At 48.7% G+C, this 13,275-nt stretch overlaps 1 protein-coding gene across 2 annotated transcripts in view; it reads right to left on the bottom strand.

Moving 5' to 3' along the window:
- IGSF3 (immunoglobulin superfamily member 3) overlaps nucleotides 1–13,275 on the bottom strand; it is a 77,677-nt gene that overhangs the window by 15,647 nt on the left and 48,755 nt on the right. For both annotated transcript variants that reach the window (XM_026083354.1, XM_026083355.1), the window contains one exon: nucleotides 11,551–11,955. In XM_026083354.1, coding sequence (XP_025939139.1) covers nucleotides 11,551–11,955 — 405 coding nt within the window. The remainder of the gene's footprint in view (nucleotides 1–11,550; nucleotides 11,956–13,275) is intronic.

The following is a 13,275-nucleotide window of genomic DNA, read 5'->3' as shown; positions in this document are numbered from 1 at the left end:
ATGCAACCCTGCTCAAAGGAGCTTGAGAGGCTTGAGCCAGCCACCCTTCAGACACTCCCTCCCTGCAAGTGCTGCTCACATTTTGCTACGAATCAACTGCGCAACACTTCTCCCGGAAATTTACTGTTCTTTGTATGCACAGTGTAAATCAACACTTCCCACAGCAAGGGCTGGTGGGGCACTCCCAGCACCCCGAACAAGCCGAGGCTACAGAGGAGCTGGCTGCAAGCCGCCTCCTTTCAGAGCCAGAATGAGAAAGGGAATAAACCACCAAGTGACATGGTTCAATACATTGCTTAGTTGTTGATGGAAGTTCAATCGCCCTGCGGAAGCTGACTATCCACAAGCCTCATAGCCTGCCTGCTGGAGCAGTACCAGCTGGGTATTTAAGTAGCTATATACATCCAAGCTGACCTTAACCCATCACAAAAGCCCCAGCAGCCTAAGCCCCTGCCCCTAAATACAGCCTAAGTCCCTGCCCTAAATGCAAATGCCCTGCAGCACACTATTACAGCCTGCTGGGACTTGGAGAAGCACAGTGTGAGGCACCCGAACACTGCTGCAAGGTGTCATGGCATGGAGCACAGGCACCTTCCCCGTGTACCCTGCAGTGAAACCCCAGCACCAAACCCTTTCCCCAACACGAGATTCAACCCTACAGACCCCACTGTCCAAACCTGGTGCCTGGCCCCATGCCTGCCTCTCCCCAAAGGCAGCACAGCCAGACTGCTGACCTACCATCAGAAAACCCATGGTGGTCAAGTCCATCACTTCAAGCCACATGCCACAAAGCGAAGCCTATGGGCTGTGACAAGGACGTCTGCTCAGCTAAGGGAAAGCCCAAGATCACCAGCCCATGGCACACCGGAGCTTGCGGAGCAGCTAACAAACCAATGGATAACAAAGCAGGGCACGTAGGGTAGTGAAGCATGTATATGTGACCTAGAAAGGCCTCTTTAAAACCCAGGAGCCACATGTCTTTAAGTGTAAGGAGAGAATGCCATGTGTGTAGCTGCAGGGATGGAGAAAACTGAGAAGCCTGCAGCGCTGAGATCCGGCCATGGCTAACCCAGAGGCCGCTGGCTGAGACACACTGCTGGCCTGCGTGAGCCTGGGAAAAGCAAGAGCTTCCCCAAGAAGCAGAAACTAAGTCTTTCTGAGGGACAGCAAAATGGAAAGAGTCAAGGACAACCCACCTTGAAGAAATAAAAACAAAAAAAATCAAAACACCCCACAAACATAAAATCAGAAACCTTTCTGTCAAACCCTGAAATAAATGTAAAAGTTCTGCAGGAGAAGGGGGGGGGGAGTAAAAGATTCCCAGCGTGAGCTATGTCTGCTGCCAGAAAACCATATACAGCTCACTGATCACTTGTAAATTAAAATATGGAGATAGGATCACTGGAAGATAAATTCAGCATCAAGCTACAGCCACAGAGGATGAAGAAAGAAAAAAATAACATACTGAGATTTTTAATTGACCCCTCATCAGAAAGATTTCAAACAAAAGAGAGCTAAAAAATTAGAAAAAAAAGCAATTAAACTTTACCCAAAATCAAGTTACAATACATATGACAGCACCACACACAAATTCCTGTGTCATTCTGGAGGTTGGCCATTAATGGCCAAATTCCCTGTAACTGGGTGCCAGAAAGACACCTGAAAAGTTTGTGTAGGTGTACGCTAGAGTACACCTATAACCGAAGACTGACTTTGCATGCACTATTTGATGTACTCAGCTTCAGAGGCTACTGCTGGAAAGCTGGCTGCTAAGCAGAGAGAGAAGAAAATCTGGGAGTAGTATGAAATGCCATTTTCTTATCATGCAGAGAGCAAGCCCCCCTGAAGAACTTGTTTGAGATCCCGAGGTCTTTCGTAGGCTGCCCTCACCCACCTCACCAGTGCTGCCCTCCAGGTGAAGGCAAGGTCCTGTGGGAAGGACCCAACTGAATCCACCTAAGAGCTCTCTTACTAGAAGGAGCCACTCCACTCACCTTCAGCTACTTCTTTTCCACTGGGTTAATTTTCTGCAGGTTTAATGAATGGAGCTGGCTCACTGAAGGGTCGGTGCTGGCACAAGCAATGGGACAGGACCAGGTAGAGTCGGGGAATGAGGAACACCTCCTTCTGCACAACCAAGCATTAGATCAGCTCCACCTGCCTTGTGAAACTGCACCCTAAGCTCTCATGATTTTCTTGCCTCCATAAATTGTTCAGTGAATCCATCTACTGCACAGAAAAATATCCAAACAAAATGAGCAATCTGGCATTCCTCAAAAAAATTGTCATCTTAAAAAAGAGAACACAGAAAGGAACACAGCAGGATGGACTGTAGATCCATCACTATCTGGACTCCATGTTTCCATATTATATGGGACAGGGAAAACTGTAAGAACTTTCTTTAATAGTAACCCAAATTCCTATCCAAGTGAATAAGATGGCCTTGGGAGCCAACTTTTATGTTTCCAAATTAAGAAAAAAGACCTTGAGCCATAGGTTTTGCATGTCCAGAGTCTGCCATTTGGCTAAGACAAAGCAGATCACAGGTCCAGTGAACCCAAAATTTAGTCTTTGACCAATGCCAGAAAACATAGAAAACCCCAAATAACCAGCCCTTTATGAACCAAAACTCTGGAAAAGTATTCAAAGAAAAAATGCCCTTGTTTATTCTGCTCACACAGAGGTATTAATTTAATGCAGTAAAAAGAATTTGCCACTGGGAGAAACAGCGAGCTTTATTTTACTGAAACTACCTCCTTTGCATGGGCATTGCTGCACCACCTGGCTATGCAGGTGGCTGTCATGCTGAAGAGCAGAGCCACTGGGAACCTACCAGCTGTGTACTGCCAGCAGAAGACACCTCAAACCCATCAGTTGAACCAATGCTCACGGAGGCTAGAGGCAGGGGATTTACACTAATTTGGGCTGGGCCGTCTCTCTGCCTGGCTGTTCAGCACTGTCCTTCTCAGAAAAGGACACAGCGTATCTTGTGCAAAGGAACAATGGGGAAGAGGGGGCTTCTAATCAAAGAAGCCGCATCCCATGTGATGCAAAAGCTAGAAAAATGATGCAAGTCCCACGTAAAATGATGGGATAGCCAGAGCTGCTGCTCAGGCACAGTAAGAGGGACACTTGACCCAGAGGCCACTCTCACAGGAGGGTTCACAACTCAGCAAGAGAGAAAATGCGCTGCCACAGCACTAAGCCCGCCAGCCCCAAGGCCGCTCATCTGTGGGGACCAGCCAGGGCAGCGGAGGGGAGCAGGCTTGGGCCCCATGCTGGCATGGGGGCAGGACAGCGCAGGTCAGCACCTGACTGGGAACCTGCTCACCACTGACACTCCTGAAAGGGCGGCTCTCCTCCAAGGGATGGCCTTCCTAGGGCTGCCACTGCCAACTCTGCTTTTGGGGACTTCAAGGACATGAGATACACAAAAAGCTTTAGAGTTGGATAACTGCAGAATTCTTCACTGCAGAATATTTTAGGCTGCAGGAGAGCAGATAGGGCTTCAGTGAGAAGCTAAAGGGTACGGAAAAAAGACACTAGACAACATCAAAGAAGCTGCGTGTGCAAACTGCAAAGGGGGCTGCGATTCTGGTTCTGTATATGCATGCTGCAAGTGGGAGTGGAAGACCACTCATTAGATATCAAAGAGAAAAACAGAGGGCTTTGAAGTGGAAGCGAAAAAATTGCACTTAAAAAAGTAACTGTGATGAGAGTTAATATGATCAGAGCAGCATGCTTTGAATACAGTCCAGGTCTTCTGAAATTCTTAAGTCTTGCTCAGGGAGGCTGAGAAGCAAGACCTCCTGCACAAAGTTCAGTGGGCACACACAGCACAAGCTGACCCCGATTATGGTCCCACTAGGCACAAGGGTGCATTCCTGCCCCCTTCATCCTCATAAAATATACCTGAGATGCTTTTAAAACCCACCTTCTCAGACTATGCCCTTGGGTGCATTTTCCAGGCTTGAGCCACAAGGAAGCCCTGACCGTGATCGACTGCAATCAACAGTTAAGTTCACTACACAGCTCTTACAGAAACATTTGCATAGGCAGATCTACAGAGGAGGCAAGTATCTCTGCTCCCATGCCAGATATGGGAAAACAAAGGTAGGGGGAGGAGAAACCCAGCTCCAACCCAGCAGCCCCAGCGTCAGCATCTCTAGCACTGGGTCAGGAACACTGTTGCTGATCCAGTGTGAACTCCTCTGCTCTTTATGCTGGGAGGCTCATTTTGTAATGGCAGCCGTTTAGTGGAATCAGGACGGCTTTTGCAGTGTGTGCTTTGGCAGTTTTGCCAGAAATGTAATCGCACACCCACATGTGACCTGAATTGCATCCAATTTGCCCCACTGAGTGATCTGGTGGAGCACCTAGCTGGTATTCGTGAATACCAGCCTGTGGTGCCACAGCCTGGCATGACGAGGTCAGCCCAGCAAGCACCCTGCGAGGAGAGCACCCTCACATGGATGAGTGTTTACAGGCAGAACTTCACCTCAGATCTATTTTTACAAAAAGTTAGGTCTGTAAATTAGAGGGTATTGCATGCACCACAGCAGCAGTGAGAAGACGGGGTCTCAGGCGTGTGAAACAACAACAGTACAGAGAAGAGACGGAGGTAGGGAGTGCTGGGAAGAAGGGTTTGATGGCTTTTGTGGAGAAAAAGCATGCCAGGGGTCCCAGCCAGGGATAAATAACTGTGCCAAGGAGGTGGCAGCAAGTCTAAGTGGGGAAGCTGTCCCAGGGGACCTGACAAGCACAGGAACAGAGCTCCCAAGGGTAAATGAGCAGGTGTAGGAGGCTGTGCCATTGGCTAGGAAAGGGAGGGAAAAGAGGTGGGAAAACAAACCCACTTGGGCCAGCTGGAGAAGAACAAGGGCTCCAGTTGGGTTGCTAATGAAGGTCTGTGCAAGGAGACAGCCCCGGGTCACACAACACTGAATTCCTTCATTTTGGCTGTTTAGTGTGCTGGAAGGCAATAGGAAATAGCAGCGGCAGTGGCTCAGGGCTGCAGGTCTTACCACGCTGGTAATGAAGGGAAAGGAGCAAGCCTGAGCATCTAAAAGAGGAGACCAGTCTGCACCACAGTCATGGCTGCTGATTATCAGCCTCCTGCCTCCACTGAGCAGTTCCTGAACTCCTTCATCACTGAACCAAGAGTACAACTATTTGCCATACGGCACAGAAGGCTTTAAAGCAGGGAAGCAATGCTCTTCTACAGAGCAAAACTACTCTGAGCTCAAACAAGCAGAGACTTAAGACAGTTTCTAGACTTGACTTCTGTAAGGAAGTTTCTGGCCCGTTAGCCTTTCTTGCTTAACTTTACTGTTAGATATTGCCAGCAGCAAAAAGGGTCAAGTTCTAAAGTATGAACTTCGTAACTCTTGAAAATACTTGTTTGAACCATCCTTCAAGAGTCTGGAAGATCCCGGTACTCCACTGGCCACCCATGGTAGAAAAGGCATCTTTCACATCATTCCATGAGAGGATTCCTCCCAAACAGACAATGTTACTAAAAACTAAGAAGGGAGAAAGGCAGTAACAGTAATATCTGATTTCACTTGCTCGGGTAAGGCTGTCCCAATGGTCTGCAAGTGTCTTGGCAATTGCTTTAAAATCAATCCTCCCCTCCCAGCATTAAGCACATCATAAAGCAGTGTATTTTTCCATATCCTCCATCCTCTGCCTCATCCTCTCTCCACCCCGCAGCATCCGTAGCCTGTATGGCCACCCTCAGTCACTTCAGCAGCAGCCACAAAACCATCACCTGTCACATTTCTTATGGACACTGGGAGAGTGATGGAGAGCTCTGCACCCATCTGATCGTGGAATTTCTGGGGAAGCAAAGCTCTGGCTCACCCTGCTCTCAAAGCAACATTCAGACGTAAGTTTCCCCCTTCTCTGAGGCCAGCTGAGTAGCCTCCACCCTCCCTCTCCACAATAATAGTTTCAACTTGACATCTCCTAATAAACCAAATTTTACGAAGCAGCCCCTAGAGAGCCTCTGGAAGCTAATTAATGCTCTAATGAAGAGTCTGACTGTCTTGTTTGCTCGACAGCTCCCAGGTCAATCAATCTGCCATAGCCCAGCTTGCAAAAAAGCAGCGAGGAGCCCAGGACTCCTGGCGTCTGTTCTGCTATCATCCCCCTCCACCCCTCCCCATCCCTCCTCCCACATTCATTACTGTCAAAAACCCAGTAGCAAGAGGGTAAATTTATAGAGGTGATTGCAGCTTCTCCCCATGTGCCTGCTTCAGAATTAGTCATGAAAGAAGCAGCAGAAGGATGACGCAAGGAGGGAAGGATGGAAAGGGCAAGAGAGGAGGAAAATTGGAAGAAAAATCAATTTGTGGGCACAGACGCGGCTGCACATTTATCAGAGGCTGATGGCTCACACACAGTGAGGTGTCCCCTCTGAGGGCATGGGTGGAGAGGGCTGCGGCCGGCTGTCAGTGGGGACAAGGCCAGCTGGCCAACTACAAGCACATCAGTAGCTGAGCTCCCTCCATACCCTGCTCTGGTCCCTCGCCCAGGGAAACAAGAGCAGCCAGCCCCAAGGCCTCTGGGCACTGGGGAATGCCAGATACCCCAGGTCATGCACAAAGGTACTAGGGAGGTCTGTGCCATGGAGATCAGAGGGGCCATGCAGGCAAGCTGTTGGCCTGCTCTCCAAATCCTCTCCTGATGAAGTGCATGGTCCTGATATCATGGGTCTTCCATGTTGCCAGCCTGGGTTTCCCCACAGGCATCACGAATGCGCTCCCGCACCCCAGAGCCAGACAAGCACTCCCAATAGCCCTCTGGGCTCTGGATGAATAAGCCTGGTTCAAACACCAGCTCACCAGGTTGCTCTCTACTACATTGAGCACAGGCTGTTAAGTGGCACCGGGATGTGCAAGTCTGTGCCTGAGTATGAAGAGAGGGGAGAGCGGGGGCTTGGTGGGATTTGTCACAACCTCCTGCTTGTGAGAAAGCCCTCCTTTTCTATTCAGCTGTTGCCAGAAAGACTTCCCAGCACTCAGATCTCTCACAGCTCTGCCGAATCACCTCACGCTCGCACTGAAGGGGAAAGATAAGTGCAGTAATGCACGCGAGGACAGTGGCAATTTAATACACCAGCACAAATCTGCTGAGACCTTCTTGCCAAAAGAGTAGTATTCAAATGTCCTCACCTGCCCAGACTGAAGCACAGTCCCCATCATGTATTGTGCCGCCAGAGACTGTCTGCTGCCCTTGTCTGAGTCCCACAGACTTCACACAGACACACACTGCTCACAAACAGCATGTCCTGTCCCTACAGCTCCTTCCCTGAAAACCTGGCAGAGACACCAAGACTCAAGGAGGAGCCATGAGCAAAGTCAGGCTGCCAGCCCTTGGGTCTCACCTTGTCCCATATAAATCTACAGTATCGTTCTCCTGGGCAGGACACTGAGCTGTGGCACATTTTCTCCCTCAGGGATACACAAGAAATAGGGGAGAGAGCAGGAGAAGGCTACTATCCTACATGTGCAGATTGGCTTAGCTGGTATGATCAAACCAGCAGCTCAGCCTGAGCTACTAAATCCAAATGCTTTCACGATCACCTGGATTCAAACGAAACCTCCTGAATCTTTTCCTCCTCTAAAACCAAAGAGATCGGTATGTGTCAGGGAGTTACCATGTCTGTCCCCTCTGAGGACACATCTGCCCTGGCTGCTGACTTGCAGATCAGCTCAGTAATGCTTGAATGGAGGATCCTCTTCTCCACCCAGGAAACGCAAAGGCCACAGCAACAAGTGTGCAAAGGGCAAGGTAATGGCTCTGTAAGGAAAAAGGGTGGTGAATCATTAGGGAACCCCCAGATTTTGGGGCAGAAGTGGGGTTTCAGAGGCAGGCCAGATCCTGTAACAAAAGGAAAGCCCAAACAAAAGGATGGAGGTGGAAAAAAAAAAAAAAAAAGCTTCACGTGTGCATTTGGGGCTCATTCCAAGCTCAGCCCATGCCTCCATGCGCAGTGCTCCTGCCAGCTTGGGCTTTGGGGAAGCAGCTGGCATGAACTGCACCTCACTTTCATTATTTTTCCCCCTTGGCTACAACATGAGCTCACCGAGAATGAAACAACAGGCAGCTCCAAGAGCTGGAAGAAGGAGAGCACTGAGATGTATGGACACAAAACAGCCGCAGACAGTCTTGCCAGTAGTCGGTCTGGTCCATAATCCTGCCAAAAAGACCCCCGAACCAGCCTGGATTTCAACTCCAGTCTGCAGAAGTTAAAAACCACTCACCCTACAGCAGTGCAAACTCTCTCTCCCTCTCCAAAGTTCACACAAGCTAACTGGGGGAACATGCCTGTACCTGTGCATAACTTTCCCTCTATTCTGCAACCAAAATGTGCTGGGTTGCATGACACTGAGGAGCAAGCAATGAACGGGAGAAATACTGGAGCTTCAGATACTGCTGTTGCTGCTGGTGAGTTTTCACATACCACCAAGTGATGAACACCACACCTGAGTGATACCTAAATCCTCTATAAGCTCTCACACATACAGCCAGTGTCCTTGATAGGGCTTTTTCTCAAACAGCCAGTCCTTATAATGGTCTAGTGCCCAAAGGGATAAGGAATGGTCACATCCAAACATCAAAACTAGCTCCAAGATGTAATGGAGGACACTTCTGTCTTCCCACCTACAGAGCTTCACTTCGGAGCTGTGTTAATGCTTCCTTATTCACTTTCTCCTTCAGGAGCTCCATGTTTTGTTTCTCAGATACTGCTAGTTTCTTCCCAGGAGTAAGAAAGGACTTAACTGTTTCAAACTGCTGGAATCTCCTCAATATTACCTGTTGGCCACTTGAGACTGCAATAGGTGAAACTGCAGCTATGTAAACTGATGCAATTCAAAGCCAGTGCTGCCACTTCCACAGTTATCACACAGCATGCATGACATCTACAAATATTCTTATAACCTGCTGCAGGAAGACCAAGAAGAGACAGCCTAAGTACTGCAGTAGCAAACCGACACACCAAGAAAAGGTCCAGCTCCTAGTCTCTTGAGCATGTGGGATTTCACAAAGCAAAGAGATTAATGAAGCAATCAGCTAGCCACAATTTTGTCTTTCTATAAGACTTCTCACCTTAATACACTTTAAAGGCTGACATATACCAATTGCCACATCTGCACCTGGAATCTGTCAAATAGAAAGGTCGCTGACAAATAGGGAGCAGAGTTTTAAGAGAAAACTAGAATCCCAACATTAACTTACAATCTGGAAACACATGCTACCTCAATTTGCCAAAAGACCTCCAGATAAGCCTTCTTTATGGTATTCCTCAAAGAGTGGTAGTAGAGACAGTTCACCCCAAACCCATTAGCAGGTAGGACAAGGCAGGAACTTGTGGCAAGTGGCAAAGGAAAAGGAGACAGACAGGACTAAGTCATCCCATGGCAGGCTGAAGTTATGTCAAATTAATGTGACTATGGGGAACCACAGGCTTAGACTGATAGCTCTCTCATGTATTCAGTTGTTCAGGGGTCCTGAATGACCCCCTTAAGGAAAAGCCCTGCATATTAATCTGAAAACCAGCATCTGCTTCAGCAGCCCAGATCTGGCTGCTGGGGCACTAGGACATTCATTCAGAGGTGACTGGGGAAGGTGCCTCCCACATCATCCTGGATTCTCTCTGGAGATTATCCAGACAAAGACCCAACAAAAGCACGACCCTCTGTAGCTTGCAAAAGCAGAGAGAATCAGGGCAGACACTCGCATGGCTGCCAGCAGTATTTACAGAGAACTTCCAGCCACCCTTAGAGGCTGCAGTGCATGGAAATGACAGGCAGAGAGAGCACAACAGAGGTGCTGGGAGATGTTCTGAGGAAGAGAGAGAAAGGAGCCCCCCTCTTCTCCTCCATCCCCTTGTGGGCCATAAAACCACAAATGCTATGCAAGGGTCATCAGACTGATGGCTAAGATTTGCATAGTGGTAGTTTGTTGAGCAGTAGGGAGGCAGGGAGAGGTAAAAAACGCAGAGACCTAGATCACTTGTTTTGTTAAAGCACCACTTGATAGTTACTGTTGCAGTAAAGAAGAACTGGTTGCCAGAGCATGTAACACCTTCTGCTGACCTTTAAACATCTGCCTGGCCACCGTGAGCTGTGACACAGAGGCTCTCTTCTGGAAGGTATTACCAAAGATATCCCTCTCTCTCTCTCTCTCTCTCTCTCTCTCTCTGTCTCTCTCTCTCTCTCTCTCTCTCACACACACACACACACACACACACGCATGGAGATGCATCACGAAGAAGCTTATTACTCCAGGGACCTTCTCCAATCAACGCTGTTTCCTAGGGAAATAAGCTAAAATGATGAACATCACCAACCTGACCTTGGGAGCAGTAAGATATGTACTACAAGTCAGGATAATCAAGACAAATGGAAAAGATTAAGATGAGCACAAGGACGGAGGGAGGGAAGAAAGAGGGTGGTGAGATCATGAGGGGCATGGAGCTCACAGCATCCCCTGATTATTCCAAAGACATGGTAAAGGCTGGAGGAAGGTAGAGGAGGATATGAAAAGGGCTACTGAGAAGAAAAAAAAACAAGAAAAAAAACCCACAAAACAAAACCAAAAGACAGACACAAAGAAGGAGTCTCAGCACACAGAAACACATGAGGGGAGAACTGACAGTGCTGCAAGGAACTGAGCCAAGGGTCTCAAAGGTGTCAAGAGCCTCACTCAGAACATCTATTTACTACAGCCTGAAATCTGAGACAGCAATAAACCATTCAGCGCAGCTGGGGCCCAGAGGTGCCCTGACCACAGGCCTTTGCACTGTTCTTAGAGAAAAGTAGGTATAACCAAAAAGACCCCCATAGCTAGAAGGCCTACAGAAGACACCTAACTCTTTCCACTGACTATACAGGCAGCATAAGCACATCGCAGATGTTCTGACTCTCCTGGCCAAGCCAGGAGTCTGTTGTCTACATATTGCACACTCATGCAGGCACCCATGGCTTTGATGTCTTCTAACTGGAAAGGATTCAATTTCTGGTGGGGATGAACATCAGGCTCTTTTATCACTGGCTGCTTTTGAGGACCCCTCCAGCAGAGCAAGAGACACAGCCAGTTACTAGATAAGATGCAGCACATCATCTATGGCAGGTGTGCACACAGGCTTTGGTGGGGGCATCACCCTCTCTTCTTTGATACTGTTTGCACTGTTCCTCCCCTCTCCTCCCTGAGTCAATCTGCTCTGGTGAAGGGAGGTGGCATCCTGAAGGTCATCTCCGTTTCGCAAGAACAGCCCAGAGACTGGACAGAGCCAGCAGTCACCTCACTTCCCAGAAGAAAAACCCACAAACAGCATAGGAGGAGCTAGAAGAACTCCACTTCTCCAGAAATGGAGAACAGGGCTTAACATATACACAGCTGAAGAGCTGAGCAGTGTCACCTGAGTCTTTCACAAGTGTGAAATCTCAGTGGCAGCAGCAAGAGCAGTACTGAGAGGCCACTGCAGCACTGATAAGCAGCCCATCACCGCAAAGCCCTTCCCAGCCCTTCTTCGGCCCCTACCTGGCCGCAGAACTCTGATTTCCAGCAGGTTGGAGGTCCTGTCTGCCAGCCGTGTCCAGCTGCTGTTGTAGTTCTTCCGCCAGAGCTCAGCCACGCACTGGTACTTGCCAGCCTCTGTGTCGCTTGCCCTGCTGATGCTGAGACGCACGTTGTTGCTGGACTCTGCCTTTTCGATGGCGGTGCGCGTCCGGAAGCTGGCGTACCTGTCGCCCCACTGGACTCCACCATCGCGCGTGAAGGTGACCAGGTCGTGGAACTCAGTACTGCCTGCCGGCTGGAAACGCCACGTCACCGACACCGGCACCCAGGATGGGTAGTGAGGCTTGATAATACACTGGAGGTCAAATGACTCGTTGTAGGTCACGCCAGGGGTGCGGGAAATAGCTGTGACAGCAAAGCCGGCCTCTGCAGAAAGAGAGAAAAGGGCTTTGAGAGACACCTGCCTAACAAGGCCCTGCTCTCCACTGATAATATGCAAAAGGTAGAACATGCTTATCCAGTTGTGGGCCTGGAATAATCAGCTGCTGGTGTTGTGTTGGCTTCTCTCATTTGCAATTGCAAAGTGACATGAACAGCAATGGAAAAATCACACTGAACTGCCTGCATAGTAGTGACTGTCTGCGTAAGCACTTGTTGCAGTGCCAACAGGGACATGCTTGACTTCTGTGAGGAGGAGGGAGACCGCCTGCAAGCCAGAGGGAGAGCAGCCAACCTCAGTACTTCTGCATGCTGTCAAAGCACCACAGAAGTCGGACTCAGCATCCCGTAAGGGAAGTCTGCAATGGAGCAGCAATGGGCACAGAACCTGTCCAGGGCAAGATCTGACTCTGTAAAGGGAACAAGACTGATAGCTCACAGCCCCTGGGATTCACAGCCGTCTCTCAGTCAAGGTATCCTTCCCCCATTCCCCACTCCATGTCTGCAGCTGGTCACAGGTAAAAGGACAGGAAAGTAAGAAAAGCTTGCTTTCATACTTTGGAGAGGTGACAGTGGTTATGAAATCCCAGGATGGAGGCAATGTAAGTAAGGGAAGCTGGTTACTGGATTCTGTTATGCATACAGCACAATTTTTTTTGTTGTCTTTCAAATTACAGCTGTAAGATAGCTTTATACAGCTATCCTCATATATGCACAACTCCACAAACTAGTCAACGCATTTGTCCTCAACTACTGCCAATTTTATTTGTTGGTTTAGGGGAGTTTAAAACAGTAGCCTGTTAATAATTTGAAGACAACATATTTCCAGTTGGCTATCTTAGATTTTGGGTCAGAAGATTTTCATTTTGGGTAAGAGAATTTCCATCATTCATTTGTTTGCATTGCAGAAAAATAAATCTTTTTTCTGATTAGTTAAATGCAGCCTGTTAATTTAGCAGGGACCTAGTTTTCCATCAGTAACATCCACAAGAAAGGTTTACTTCCTGGAAGTCTCCACTGGGTATCTCAAGTGGGTTAAGAGCTCTCCTCCCGCTGCAGTGCTGACAATTCAGGCATCTGGTAAAGCTTTCGTCGTAGCTCTGAGGGTGAAGTTTCCAGCCAGCACCCAGCAGAAATGGAAACGTTTTCTAGATCATCATGGAGCTTCAGTCTATCACGGGCTCAAAATTACAGCCTGAGAGGACTCTCCAGTCCCAGAAGATCAGCTGGGAGTTCAGCTGCAGCCTGCAGGGACACTGCCACCAGGATTAACCGGCCACAGCGCAGACAACACAATGTCAGCATGTT

Source organism: Apteryx rowi, unplaced genomic scaffold (assembly GCF_003343035.1).
Source record: "Apteryx rowi isolate R43461 unplaced genomic scaffold, aptRow1 scaffold_60, whole genome shotgun sequence".
Lineage (NCBI taxonomy): Eukaryota > Metazoa > Chordata > Aves > Apterygiformes > Apterygidae > Apteryx > Apteryx rowi.
Note: the sequence above shows the minus strand (reverse complement) of the source record. Positions and strands in the feature narration are given on the sequence as shown.